Below are 15,551 nucleotides of genomic sequence, written 5' to 3'. Positions count from 1 at the left end.
TAGAAATTGAATTCTCTTGATGCCAAGCAGATGTTGTACACTGCTTATTGACAATTTTATCATAATTCATGGTTATCACTATGTGGAAATCGAACTGAATGAAAATGATATTGGCCAGTTCACCTATTAGAGTACTGGAGGCGACCACTTTTGCAGACTCGTACTCGCTCGAGAGTTTACAATAGAAGAGCTATTATTTTAATGTGAAAATGATCATAGATACGTGTATGTAAAATATCTGCCTTTGGTAGTTTTAACCCATAATCATCCATTCCATTTTCATATATATATCACTGTGTATTGGAAAGATGGACAAACAGGATATAACATGGAGATAATGACTATGTTCACTTGCTCTCTATCTTATATATATCTGGAGCAATGCCGCTCATTTGTAAACCTTCAAACCTGTTCCTAAGTTCCAATACAAATCTATTTCTTGTATCTTTATAATTTAACTTTCTCAAATCAAATTTCTTTCCCATTTTTGAAAACTTTTTACATGCTGCCATTATACGAAGTTTAAAGACTGCAATTACCAAGTGGTGATCACTACCAATATCGGCTCCTCTTTTATTTCTTACATCTAGAAGGGATCTTGTCCATTTACGGGTAATGCAAACATGGTCAATTTGATTTTCTGTCACATGATCAGGTGATACCCATGCCACTTTATGGATATCGTTGTGGGGAAAAACAGTTCCACCTATGATCAGGTCATTTTCTGCACAAATGTCAACAAATAACTGTCCATTTTCATTCATTTCCCCCAGTCCATGTCTACCCATAATATGCTCTATTCCTTCATTATCTGATCCAATTTTTGCATTTATATCTCCCATCAAGATGCATATGTCTTTCTTATTATGAACTAGTACTTGGTGCAATTTTGAATAAAATTCCCTTTTTTCTGTTATGCCTGAAACTTCTGTTGGGGCATAGCATTGTACTATTTTAATGCTTCTCACCTTTGCTTTGAACTTCGCAGTTATAATTCTTACAGAAACAGGGTTCCATTCCAATAAGCTTTTCTTTGCTACCTACACCATCCCGATGTTGTTCCTCCTCTTCTCTTCCTGAATATAGGAATGTAAATCCGTCTTTAGTTCTCATCTCTCCAAATCCTTTCCATCTTGTCTCACTGATCCCCAATATGTCCAACCTGTAGGCCTGCATTTGGGCTACTGCTTGCTGAAGTCTACCACTCTCTCTTAAAGTTCTCACATTCCAACACCCAATTCTCGTTTTCCCTTTCATGCCGAAAGTCGTCATCTTAGAGTCAGTCCGGCTATTCTTCGTGGATGTTTCTTTAATAGTGAATTTTAAGGTGTGCGGGTTATTAACCCACAGCACCCGATCTTGGTGATAGGGCTGCTACCTAGACCTCCAAGCAGGACGATTTTCTCTAGGGGTTTTCTCCCTTAACCTTTGAATATCCCTCTTTACCACAAGGCAGTGGTTTTCTCTTCATTACTCCCAAGAGAATGGGTTTCCTCTTCCCCCGTTTGCACCGTACCGAAGGATTCCTTCTCCGCCGCATCTGCCGTTGAGGACTTCGCCGTAACCCTGGCAAGGGGCCCTTACATGGTATTATCAGCCGGAGCCAGTTGAACCATGGTTTCTTTAAAGAGGTGTTACTCCTCTTGGTTCATCCGCCTCCTCCGCCGTTGAGATGATCGTCCACCTTCTTCCGCCTTTGGAGCCGTTGACCAACAACAAACGGAGGAGCAGAACATGATGTCAAACAGCGCATCTAGAAAGCAAATGGGGCCTTTGTACAACTTTACCCAATATGGAAAAGTAGGATTATAACTACAGAAACAAAGTTAAAAATTTTTAGGAGTAATGCTAAATCAGTATTGCTGTATGGAGCAGAATCTTGGAAAGTCACAACTGAAATCACAAATAGACTACAAATTTTTATTAACAGATGTCTCAGGAGAATATTAAATGTACATTGGCCAGAAGTAATCACAAATCAAGAACTTTGGATAAGAGCATCAGGAGACCAGATTAAAAACCAAATTAAAAGAAGAAAATGGAACTGGATAGGACACACACTAAGGAAAGCAGACAACACAATTGAAAAACAAGCACTTTACTGGAACCCTCAGGGTGCTAGAAAAAGGGGAAGACCCAAAAGTTCATGGAGACGTACTGTTGAAGAAGGAAAACAACAGGGGAAAAGTTGGAAAGAAATGAAGAAGATCGCATGCAACAGAGTGAGATGGAGACACTTCGTGGATGCCCTATGTTCCAATAGGAACTAAAGGAATTAAGTCAAGTAAGTCAATGCCGCTTATGTAGGCAGAGAAGGGGGTGGGACGAGTGAACACGGCTAAGCAGTACACGCTGCTGCGAAGGCTCGTAACTGAAGTCGCTCCCCCCTCCACTCAATCCAATTCTTCCCCACGTGATCATTGGTGAAGCCGTCTCTCGACACTACTTGCGCAGAGACTCGTTTTCGTTCGCTTCCTCCAGAGATAACCGGGACAAGGAATAAGTTTCAATTTCACTGCGTCTTTTCACTTCACGATCCATATTTGAGGGCCCCCTACCGCAGACAAATTACGATTGTACGTACGTGTACTACTGGCTTCGAGTGAATGCGGCACGTTTTGCATGTTCGAGCGTAGAAACTTTCAGTTCAGTACGCTATCTAGCGTCGTTCGTGAGAGCTATTTGACGCTCCAGCGAAATCCTCTCGCTGCAGTATTCTATCGCCTACTATTTCCTTGGCCGTTAGGTATACTATGAATCATCAGCATACACCCTGTTCAATGGCTATGAATTTCTTTAACCAACTGCTAATGTGGATAATTTGTATCACAATTAGTTAAAACAAATGAATCCCATTTTATCACACAAATATTTCTCTTAGTAGCTTTCATTTTTCCATAACCTACACAACTAATATTTTATAATTATTATTTAATACCAAATTACATAAATGCCTTATTAAGTTTTATTCCTCAAGTTTTATCACTACCGGCCTCACTCGCACCAGAGTTGGGCGAACGTCTAACGAATTAAGAGGTGGCGTGTGGTCAGCACGACGAACCCCGACCCTTTTAGGTTTTCTATGGACCGCGCCACGGTGCGAGAATCACGATTAGCCATTAGTAGCAGAAAAACAATGCCAAATCAAAATCAGATCAAAATCAAATCGAATCAAATCTCATCAAAATCAAATCAAATCAAAATCAAATCAAACCTCTTCCAGAGTCAATATCTTTGCTTTCCGAAAAGCAACCTTTTTTGGGGCAATAGTCAAAAAAAAAAAAGGTCCCATTGGACTTTGGTCGTTTTAACTGTAAAATCAATACATTAAAAATACTACTTTCCCATGCCACACCATAAATCTCCATTACGAAATAATTGTCTATTTTCTGAAATTTCGTTGTGTAACAGCAATTTATAAGCTGAATCTTTCAGACCCTTGTTTCTTCAAAATGGAAATTATAATTACACTTGAGACTCCTTGTCGTTCACGACAGCCCCCGTGGTGAGCGGAGTCCCCATAAAAGTCATGGAATACATTAAAGTTCAAGCTAGCCCCATTGTTATGGCCTCCTTTGGATGCGAAGGTGGGAAAAGCAATCATCGTAAAATCTCTATTTGAGCAAGACACATGTGGATGACTCTGCTGTAACATCTTGTTCTTCAATGCATCTGAACATGAAAAGTTCATAAGCATGAATCACTTTTCAGGTTAGGTGTGATATCTGTTTGAAAATAAGCAGTAAAGGTTTCAGAATGGAGTTGTTAAGGTGGAAAGGGTACGCTGCTCTACAACTTTCTTATTACATTATCTGGGGAAAGTTTTAAGAACTTACTTCCGTTTCCTATACAAAATTGAAACTTCACACAGAGTTCACTGACAAAGCATTTGCATTATTTATAAAAATATACAAAAGTTAGTCGTTACCAAAAATTATTTTATGAATAGATACAACATAATACATTTTTATCTGTTGTAATGAATTTGACATATAATTAATAGCTTCATTTATTCCAGTTTGTGATTTTTTTTGTTATTGAAGTGAGTTCTCTGTTTTGCATTTCTGTTTCTGCGATCGTTGAAACATATATTAATTACAATGGTATGTAAATTCAGAAATGACTCTTTACTTTCTGGAACAGTACAATATATGACCCTCCCCGATGGCGCAGTGGTACACTTGACACCAAATCGATGAAAATGACGATTCGGTGTTGCAGCGTGTAACCAAAGAGACGCTTCAGTGCAGAGATAGTCAAAAAGTGCAGACAACTAGACGGGGCTAATAGGGTTAGAATTAAGTCAATTTTCGTTTAATGAAATATTAGTCTAATACAAATAATGTTTTTATACCATATACAATATAAAGCTAGAGACTTTGTTCTGGGCTCATTTAGAATGTGATGGAACGGATAATTAGAAGTTTGTCACATGAAAGAATCGAACAAACATATCGTATATCTACTCCTTTTAATGCTGAGTGTGATTCGAAGGAAGATAGGAGGGATTTATACATACATCTTGAGTCATCAAACCCCCGGTTATGAATGACAGATCTCAACCAGGGATCATTATTTCCACTAAATATGTAAATTACATTCTATATTATATTATACGAGGTACTCTTATCATATTTGTACTTGCAGTGTTCCAGTTCAGTTTACCGTCTACATACACTTTCGTTACGCAATTTATGGTGGCTCTGTACATTGGTGTCAACTTAATTATATGGGCCCGTGGGTCCGTAGCCCACCCAATAATTTGCCAAATTATTATTATACTTCTTAACTTCCCCAAATATTATCACCATATGTTGTTATACGCTTAATGTTCAACTTGCACTAAGAAGTAACAAATTGTAGTTACTATTGTACAATTACTGCTAGTGAAACGAACTAACCTTATTTTGAAATGAAAGTTAAATATAAAAGTATTGATCTCCACATTTATTTAACGCAAATATCTAGCAATGAATGGACGATTTAAACACAAAGCTACAATTGTTTATACATTCCGCAGTAGCCTGATTTCCATTGACGTACTTAAAACTACTTCTTACTAACTTTCAGAAAAGGAATACTTTGTATTCTAAGAAACATACCTTAATCAGTTTGGTGCATTAACTTTAAATGGATTCATTAACCTGACAGAACTCGCGCGGCGACATGTTAAACGAGGACTCGTGTTCTGTCAAAAAGACCGCACTCGATTATTTATATTTATTGGGCTTCTTTGATCATATTTTTAATCATTTTTGAATTTTTATTTTCAAATTTTCTTATTTTCATCATTTCTTTTATCTTTTAATACAATACTATATACAATGCCTTTTAATACAATATGTATAAAACGAGTATAAGTTTAGAAATGCTGAATATATTTTTAAAATGTTCTTTATTTTTTAAGGCTATATATTTGCTACTTTTACTACTCCATTTTTGTCCTTTTTTTCACTTGTTTACTCCGAACCCTCTTCACCACCTTCAATACTTCCATTTGCACATTCAATACATGAAAAGACCGTGTGTTCACGGCAGATGTAATGTGAACAGTGTATGCATTTTGTCATCGTCTTCCTGTTCTTCTTTCTGTCACAGTAGCTACATCTTCCTACGCAATCAGATTCTGTTTGAGCCCTTCTCTTCACGTTGCGAATTCCTAGAAATTCCTGAAGCCTTAGCCTTATACCACGGGGAATACAATCTAGAGTAGCACGGTATTCCATATATTCACAGCCCAGAGCACTAGAAAGGTTCTTCAGGAACGATCTGCGATTCATTCCATCTACTTTAGTTCGTAGAATCACATACGAATTGATTCCTGCGATGTTCAGAAGTGAATACAAAACAGTGAGAGACCACCTTGCACTAATCCTTGAGACAGAGTAGTGTGCTTTTAGTTCGTCCACCACATCCACACCACCTTTGGTCAGATTGTAAAATGTTATGATTTTATGATCATTACCAGTTGAGGGGTCAATTTCATCGTTTTCATGCATTGTGGATAGTGGAAAAACAACTTTGCCTTTTTCGGGCATGTATGATACCAAAACACCTGATTCCCCAAACCCAAATATGCTGCTTTTCACTGGTCTCTTTTTTGTTTCAGTAAAAAGAGGTGGTATTTCCCTTTTGTTTTTCCTAAGTGTACCGACCAAAGTTAATCGATGATTTGTCAGAGACTACTGGCAAGGGAAATAGAAGTAAACCAGTTATCTGTATTCATGTTTCTCTCAGTTTTTGAAATTGGTTGCGCCAATCTCTCAACAACGCTCTCTGCATTACTGGATACACTGAAAGGGCCTGTAGGCTGAGTTCCGGACTAGATTTCCATATTGCACGTATAGAATGTTCTTGAGTCTACCATGGAGAAAATTTTGATACCGTATTTCGCAGGTTTATTCCGAATATATTGTCGGAAACGACACTTTCCCCGAAATGCTTCTAGCATCTCGTCTATTGTAACATACTCTCCAGGTGAGTAAAATCGCTTGCAATTATCCACAAAACTTTGGAAAATATCCCTTATAGGAGCAAGGTTATCGAAAGTTCTCCTTTCCATTCTGGTGTTTATATTATCAAACCGAATTGCTCGAAGGAGAAATTGAAATCTTGTGAGGTTCATGGCTCTTCGGAAACGTTCCACACCAGTTCCATCTGTTGCCCATACGTCCCTCAAATTACTATTCCCGTGTTAGTGGCGTGCGATGACATTTAGAGTAGGGTACGCAACATGGGCCAACCGAAATTGGTTGTGGGCTCCAGAACCACCCCCCCCCCCCCCCAGCCATCATATATGTATGATATTTTGTATTCCCAAATATATTCTGATAATAGCTACGTAGAGTCCATCAATTCAACTTCGATAATTTCCTTCATGCAGCGCGATGAACATTGAACGGGAACGAAATGGCACAATCATTTTCCGTGCTTTCAAATTGCATGCGATAAATTTGATAAATCTCAGATATTTCACAAAACTTTTCTCAGAGGAAACCAACGAACAAGGCCAACAATAAAGTTTCACTGTTTTTCTACTCAGTCAACCAGTCTGTAGAAAGGTTTTTTCTTCTGAAAATGTCTAATATACTAAATAAAATCCTTTACAACTCCTGCTTGAAACAAGTCTTCCAAATCAGGAACAGATCTTCCATTTGGGATTGTTTACACATTTTTCGTAAATGCCGAAAATCCCTTCTAAAGAATGTCATCAATAACTCCCGGTCCCCCTTATTATATCACTTCCACCGACATACAATAGAGATCCTGTAATGCAAATAATATGAACGAAACGCTCACTGTAAATTTCACACGACAGAAGAAAGCAAAAATCAACCTCCCACGGTAACCAGTATCCGCTATCTCCGAAAAGCGCACGTTCTTGTCTCTGGACGAATGAATCGGAGTTGCTAGTCGACAAAATATTTTGTACAAGGGAGATAATTAAGCACACGTGAAAAATACTTCAGCATACATCACAGAACACTTCAAAAGCTAAACTAAATTATGTTAGGCGCAATATGACATCCAATTACATCACTTTGCAATGTCTGGAGAGAGGGAGGCTCATTCGAATCCCATCGTAAGCATTGTGTTTTATTAATTTATTTTTTTTAGATTTGTTTTTTATCATTCATTCATATCGTTGGGTCAACTGTCAAAACCCATGCTATGGGTCTCAAATAAAATGTTGATTCCGAAAGGAGATAAACAGATACTCTAGTACTCTGAAATTGTGCGAAACTTGCAAATTGTTCACATATTTTCCGCTCGACACAGTGACGACGCCAAAAGAGGGTTCACGCAAGACACAATACTCAGTCGGTCAGTCCATTCTGGTCCCCGTCTCCCTATCCGAAAATAGAACTTGCTAGTGTGACTTTAACATTATATAAATATTTCATATCTGATAGTTTACGCGTATATTAAATATCATCTTCAACCACTACATACTCTTGCCGTCCTCTCTGATTCCTTCATCAACAATCATTTTTATAATGTATTTTTATTGCAACTCAACACAGTGATCTATCTACGCATGACTGCTAAATGCTAGTAAGCTAAACATTACACAAAAAAATATATGTTGACTGCTGCCAACACTGCAAACGCTGTCAAAATCTTTGGTACCCTCGATGCTCAGAACAGGGAAAGAAGTGAGGGAGGGGGCTGAGCGAAGGGAGACCGAAACATTTGGTTGGGGCTGATCTGATCCAATGGGATTACCTTGTTAACCTTTTACTGGAAGTATGTGTCTGACAGACACGCATGGTTTTTCTTTTCGTTGTGCTGGCAACCCTGTATATTTCTGTGAAGCGAGCTCCTCAATACCTTCATATTTTTTTTTCTTAGTTTGGTGGTGTGATTCATTGTTGTCGGTCGCGCTTGTGTGTTAGCTGATAAGAGCTTTTTTGTAACCTACCATGTCTGAGAGGCACATACTTCCAATAACGTAAGTTTTTTTGCGTGTCTCATGGACACATACTTCCAGTAGTGTAGTTTTCTTGCACACAAGTATTATTGATGTTGATGACTAGAACTTACTTATAATGGAGGAAGGACCTTCTACATCTAGGAAAAGAAAACTAAGCGATGTAACGAAAGTGGGTGAACCCAATTTTTGCGACAAGGTTTTAAAAATGTGGGAAGAAGTGGAGGAAGAAGACGGGCTAGAAGAGGAGATGGAAGATCTATTTTCTGATGATGATTCTGATGTGGACCACACGTTCTTTCCTGACACATATGGTTCTTCCACTGATGATGAAGATTGTCGTAATTTCGAAGCTAGTATTTCGTCTGTAAGTTGCAGGACAAATAAAGAGAAAGACGTTCCGGCTTTCTTTCAAGGTAAGAAAGGATATTCTTGGGAATCTAAAGAACCAACAAAGACTAGACATGTTCCTCGTCAAAATATAATTCCAGGCGTGACAAAGTTTGTTAGAAATTTAGCTGAAAATCCTCAAATGGAAGATATTTGGTCTCTAATTTTTGATGACGACATTATTGATCATATTGTGTTGTGGACAAATGTAAAATTAGAGAAAACAAGAATTAAAGTCCAAGAGCATCAAAAGAGCAATTACAGACCAACTGATAAGTGTGAAATAAAGGCATTTTTAGCTCTTTATATGCTTACATAATTTTGTAAGTCTGGATATGAGGATATGGTTTCCCTCTTTTCAACTGATTCTATGGGTAGACCCATATTTAGATCAGCAATGTCAGTGAAGCGTTTCCAAATTTTATTACTGTGCCTCCGATTTGACGACCCTGAAACGAGAGAAACACGGAAGGAGACCAACAAAGTTGCAGCCATTCCAGAATAAATGCAGCTTCAAGGTTTACATGCCCAAGAAACCAGCTAAATATGGTATTAAAATTCTTTGTCTAGCAGATGCCCGCATGTCGTATTTCTACAATGCCTACATTTATTGTGGTAAAAGATCTGATGGAGTAGGACTAAGCAATGAGGAGAAGAAGCTTAGTATTTCAACACAATCAGTTCTTCGATTAGTGCAACCGATAGTGAACAGTAACCGAAACGTAACTGCTGACAAATGGTTTTCCTCTTTAGAACTAGTGAAAGAACTTGAAAACCGAGGACTAACATATGTGGGAACTGTTAGAAAAAATAAACCAGAAATCCCCCAGGAATTCTTTTCCTTCTGGTAACAGACAAGTTGAGTCTTGTCTTTATGGCTTTAAAGAAAACGTTACGCTATTGTCATTTGTCCCCCAAAAAAAGAAAGCTGTAATTTTAGTATCCAGTATGCATCACTCGAAAGAATTGGATGAAGAGACAGGGAAACCAGAAATTATTGCGTTTTATAATAGCACTAAAGGGGGTGTGGATACGCTGGATCAAAAGTGTGCCAATTATTCTTCTAATAGAAGATGTCGGTGATGGCCTTTAGCAATATTTTTCACGTTACTAAATATAATTACAGTAAATAGCTGCATTCTGTACTTATGTTTTATAAACAGCCCAAGTATTTCCAGATACATATTTGTGAAAGAACTAGCCTTGAACCTCATGAGACCTCATCTTGAAAGGAGGTTGAAGGTTCATAATTTGGGGAGTGAGCTGAAGAAAAAAATCGAGGATGTTCTGGGGAAGAAAACACCGTACAATGATGACAAGCAACATTTAGAAAAAAGTGACAAAATGGAATGCAAAAGAAAATGTAGCCTTTGTCCTTATCAGAAGAATAGGAACACAGCATATAAGTGCGTCAAGTGTGACAAACCAGTATGTCTCGAATGTTCCAGGAAAGTGTGCGTGATGTGTTTGGTTGACAGGAGCACGTATTTTTCAAACTTACTCAGTACTTTCAAGAAAACTTTTGTTCACAAAAAAAGTGTATTTCATTTCAAGTGTGTGAAAATTTCATTTTCATAAAAAAAGAAAAGTTTTTTTTCATTAGTAATTATTTTTTCTTACGTAGCACTTGCGTTGTGTATGTATTTTGAAATAAATTTTATAATATTAGATTATAAGAATAACTCTATGTAATACTTTGCCAAGGAAACCAAAGTTTCGGCGTTCCGTGTCTGTCAGACACATACTTCCAATTATGTAATAAAAAATCATTCTTCCTGTTAAGGGTTAATTTCTAGGGTCTGCTTGCAAAAATCGGCAGAAACGCGGATCATTCGGGACTACCTTCAGGAAGGCCAGGCTAGGCTATACGAGACAGACAGCAGCGTGTTCACGTGGAAATAGGAATATCTTGCAGTGGAAGCGCTTTCGGAGCGATAATTGTTGAATTTTCATGTTCGGGGGAGACGAAAAAGAATGTTGATTTTTTTTCTTAATGTGTTATGGGTACGCATTGCAGTAGTTGTATTGACTGTATTATAAGCACCACTTATAAGTGTAGAAAAGGAGAGGCTATTTGATTGAACAATCCGATTTGCTTACCATATGATTCGGTCAAAAGAGATAAATTATATAATATATTAGTAGAGTTTGGAATACCTAAGAAGCTTGTTAGTATGATAAAAATATGCACCAGTGAAACAGAAAGTAAAATTCGTGTGGGTAATAATATGTCTGACAAATTTATAATTCATGATGGGTTAAAACAAGGAGATGCATTATCTCCATTGCTCTTTAATTTTGCCTTAGAATATGCTGTTCGGAAGGTAAAAGAAACTAAAGAAGGACTAAAATTAAATGGTGTGACTCAGTTGTTAGCATATGCAGATGATGTAGACTTACTGGGGGATGATATAAATACAATTAAGAATAATGCTAAAATATTTTTCAAAACTGCTAAAGAGATAGGTTTGGAAGTTAACAAAGAGAAAACTAAATATATGCTTACAGGCCGAAACCAAGTATTAGGTAATAATCAAAATCTAATTATTGATAACAACTCGTTTGAACCAGTTTCCAAATTCAAATACTTAGGAGTAATATTAACAAATGAAAATTATATTAAAGAGGAAATAAAAAGTAGGCTTAATTCAGGAAATGCATGTTACTTCTTTCTTCATAAACTTTTGTCTTCTCGTTTAATATCTAAGAAACTAAAAGTTAAAATATACAAAACAGTAATTTTGCCTGTAGTATTATACGGGTGTGAAACTTGGTCCCTTACATTAAAAGAGGAACATAAATTGAGAGTATTTGAAAATAAGATTCTTAGGAAAATCTTTGGACCTAAAAGGGATGAGGAGACAGGTGAGTGGAGAAGGTTACATAATTTAGAACTACATAATTTGTATTCATGTCCAGATATTATTAGAATAATTAAATCAAGAAGACTTAGGTGGGCAGGCCATGTGGCACGAATGGGAGAAGAAAGAGGAGTTTACAGGATTCTTGTTGGGAAACCAGATGGTAAGAGACCTGTAGGAAGGCCAAGACGAAGATGGAGGGACAACGTTGAGATGGACCTAAAGGAAATCGGTAGGGATGGAAAAGAGTATATAGATCTTGCTCAAGATAGGGACAGATGGAAGGCCTGTGTTGCTGCAGCCATGAACCTTCGGGTTTAAGAAGGCTAGAGAGTTAGTTAGTTAGATTTGCTTACACTTAAAACAATGGCAAGAGGGGCTTATACCCCAATTCTTCAGGTGTGATATGCTCTTAATTTTAAGAAATTCTGAATTCAAGTGTAGAAAAGGTGAAGCCTCTCAGACAGATTTGCTTACACTTAAAACAATGGCAAGAGGGGCCTATACCCCAATTCTTCAGGTGTGATATGCTCTTAATTTTAAGAAATTCTGAATTCAAGTGTAGAAAAAGGAGAAGCCTCTCAGACAGATTTGCTTATACTTAAAATTATGCCAAGTTCCCATATCATCTTATTGTTTATAGTGTGTTTTTTCTGTCAAAATCCCAGGAATCTTGAATCCCCCCCCTTCAGACAGATTCGGCCATGTGTGTAAAAGCTATATCTGTGTGATTGTTGTTTATAAACTTGTCAAAAATATGGCTTTTTTGATATTGTTTTTGGCCATATTTCTATGCTCTACAATTCCATTGCTTGGGGTAAGCAATTATAGCTCGGAAATGCATGAATTGATATTAATCTATCAAAAGACTAATGTTTTGCCTGCATGTCCTGCCGGCACGCAAGAGATAAAATCTACACGCTAGAAGGGAGTATTAATGATTTTTCTGTGCGACATGTAAAAATGTAACAAAGATTATTGAGATAAAGATATATTTTTTCTGTGCGATTCACTGAAGAGGCCATTAATCTCTCTGTACGACATGTAAAAATGTAACAAAGATTATTGAGATAAAGATATATTTTTTTCTGTGCGATTCACTGAAGAGGCCATTAATTTTTCTGTGCGACATGTAAAAGTGTAACAAAGATTATTGAGATAAAGATACATATTTTCTGACATAGTGGCAATAAACTGCCTTTCATGCTGAAAGCAATTCTATTCTGATAATATGAGCCTAGGCAAGACTTAGAAAATATTATGACAGAAACAAAATCCAATTTTGTCTGTAATCAAGGGCTCTAGGTTCGAGTCCTGATAAAATGTGTAAGATTGAAATATATACAACTGCCCACACATAAGATATTCACTGCTAGCTGATATACAGTTGAGGTTTGTGTGTTGTACAACAGGATAATAGAGCAAATATCTTCTAGAATTGCTCTGTGACCCTCTCATTTCTTACATCATAAACATATGATTTTTCTCCTATGAGAATAACACTACATATGGTGTCATCAGGTAAAGCCTCATGGAATTCACAGATAATTTTAATGTCTGTCCTGTCATTCACCACAACTTGTTTCCTTTTTGAAGTGTTAATTACAAACATGGGTCTCTGTGCTTTGAATTCATCTGGTGTGTAATACATGTCAGTATTGCCTGTAGTGACCCGTCTGAAGGATGAAAATGCCTCATATAATTTGAGGAAATCATTCTTGGACATGTCTAAATTATAATTTTCTCTAGGAAAGACCTCATTTCTGCCATTTTTAAGATATATGTTCTTGATGTTGCAGTTATCAAATTTGCTTGAATTTTTTTCCTGATTATTGTGTCTCCCAGTCTGAAACAATACCACTACAAAATCAGGCATGTCGTATTGTATGCTGGAGAATGAATTTGTGGCATCAAATTCATAATAAGAACCAGATGCGGGGTTCTGTACACATTGATATGTATAAAATTGCAGAGGAATCTGTGGATTTTTTATTATATCTGCTTTGTATTTAAGAGCATAGCTGGCCTCATATTCAACAACAGGGATTCTTAACTCCATAGTCCGAATAATGCATTTGCCTGCATCTGGTAGGGTATTAGGCAGAGCTTCTCCTGTAGAGTTTAATACACTGTACCTAATCAAAGCATTGTTATCATTTGCAGCTCTTCTAAATGTAATTCTTAAACCACCCTTCCACATAATTTCTTTGTAATCTGAGAAGAATCCTGGCAATAGGCGCATCGGGAACAGCACTGTGTGGTTCTTAGATAATATCTTATCACCAGCCTCAAATCTACCTATTTTGTAGTAAGAAGCCTCGGTTTTGGATAATTTCAATGTGGCCAAAGCTGTGGAGGTAATGCCGGGATAATCCACTCTGTTTATAACAACGCCATGTTTTCTGATCTCAATTTCAGAGAATAGATGTGGCACAAAATTATCAACCAATCTTATATTTGTATTTGCCGGATAATCTGTTCCATCGAGCTTTACAACATCAAATTTGATGTATAGATCTGCTCTGTGGTGGTGTATAAATCCATCCCCTACATCAAGATCAACCTCAATCTCTGTGTTGGGTTGATTTAAATTTGCAAATGTCCTCCGGTTTGGGGGGAATGATTGTAGCTCATAACTCTCAATATTTTCCATTTTCTTCTTGTATGTATTTTTATTTAAATATTAATTTATATGATAGCAGTTGTTGTGGCTCCAGCAAAATCAACTAATTCTTCTTTTTCATTAGTGACCATCAATTCAATATTATCTATTCTATTATGGCACACAGGAAAATATAATGTTGGGGATGGATTGTAGATAATAGGCTCCATAAATTCAGAATTAGGTTTGAATGTTGCAATGATCCCTGTTTGTTTGTGAGTGCCTATACCATTTGATTTGGTGATCATACCCTCAGTCACATTACAGTGAATATTCAGAGTCTCTATGGCTAAGAATTTGGGTATATTCATAGCAGTGTGTTTGATGCCTGGTTCAAGTTTTGTGTTGTTCTCAAATCCTAACAGCTCTCCTATAGTAGCCAGATCCACTGTTTCTGTGGCAGATACAATTTCTACTCTGTGAGTGACAGAATTTTGACTTAACACTACACCTCTGGGTAATTGAGCATTTAGAGTGGATAGATTATACTGCCCTGGAGTGATGACAATTTTTTCATCCCCTACTGCAATTGTATTGTTGTGGTGTGTAATATTGGGGATTAGGTACATGCCATAAAATGTTCTGAGAGCTATTGTTTTGGGATACACTATGTCATCATGCAATTTGAGTTTCAATATTGAATTTTGGCTGGTGAGATGAAATACCCCCATGATGTTTTAAATACCACAAGGCTTTTTGAAAATCTTCAATTGATGGTTTATTTATTTGAGACATATATCTAAGAACAGATAAACACAAATGTCCGCAATTAACATCTTTGAAGTTTTGAACACGGGCATTATTGTAATAAAGATTAGCTGATTTTAGATATTTTATTAAATTTTCAGGTGGAGCACCTCCAAATGAATCAAACACAAATGCCTCATTTTTTAAATATTTAAGATAACAGATCCAGTGAGTGCCCTGATTTTTGTACTTATCCAAATTAACAATGCCACACTCTTTGTTGAGTGGTTGTTCTGGCAAAGAAACAGACATGTACACACCTCTAAAATGTTTGATGCCCAGTGGCTTGATTAAAGCTTCAATATCTTGGTTTGTAAGCGGCTCTTGTTTTTTTTAAACTTATTCATGGCTCTTTTAACACCTTTGCCCTGTTTCTCAATGGCCAGGTTATGGCGCCTCTGCTCATCTAATTCTGCCTTATTTTTCTTGGCATCTATTACTGTTTTTGCTATGGCAGCTG

The 15,551-nt window shown here is 37.0% G+C and overlaps 1 protein-coding gene across 1 annotated transcript; it reads right to left on the bottom strand.

Annotated features, from left to right (window-relative positions):
* Positions 1-347: 347 nt before the first annotated feature.
* On the bottom strand, positions 348-842 carry LOC145980185 (protein CFDP2-like). The gene has a single exon (XM_083113217.1). The coding sequence runs from the start codon at positions 840-842 to the stop codon at positions 348-350; it is 495 nt and encodes a 164-aa protein (XP_082969343.1).
* Between the last annotated feature and the right edge of the window lie 14,709 nt (positions 843-15,551).

This window comes from Lepisma saccharinum, chromosome 27, assembly GCF_977018435.1.
Source record: "Lepisma saccharinum chromosome 27, izLepSacc3.1, whole genome shotgun sequence".
Lineage (NCBI taxonomy): Eukaryota > Metazoa > Arthropoda > Insecta > Zygentoma > Lepismatidae > Lepisma > Lepisma saccharinum.
The sequence above is the reverse complement of the archived record's forward strand: the minus strand, read 5'-3'. Positions and strand labels throughout refer to the sequence as shown.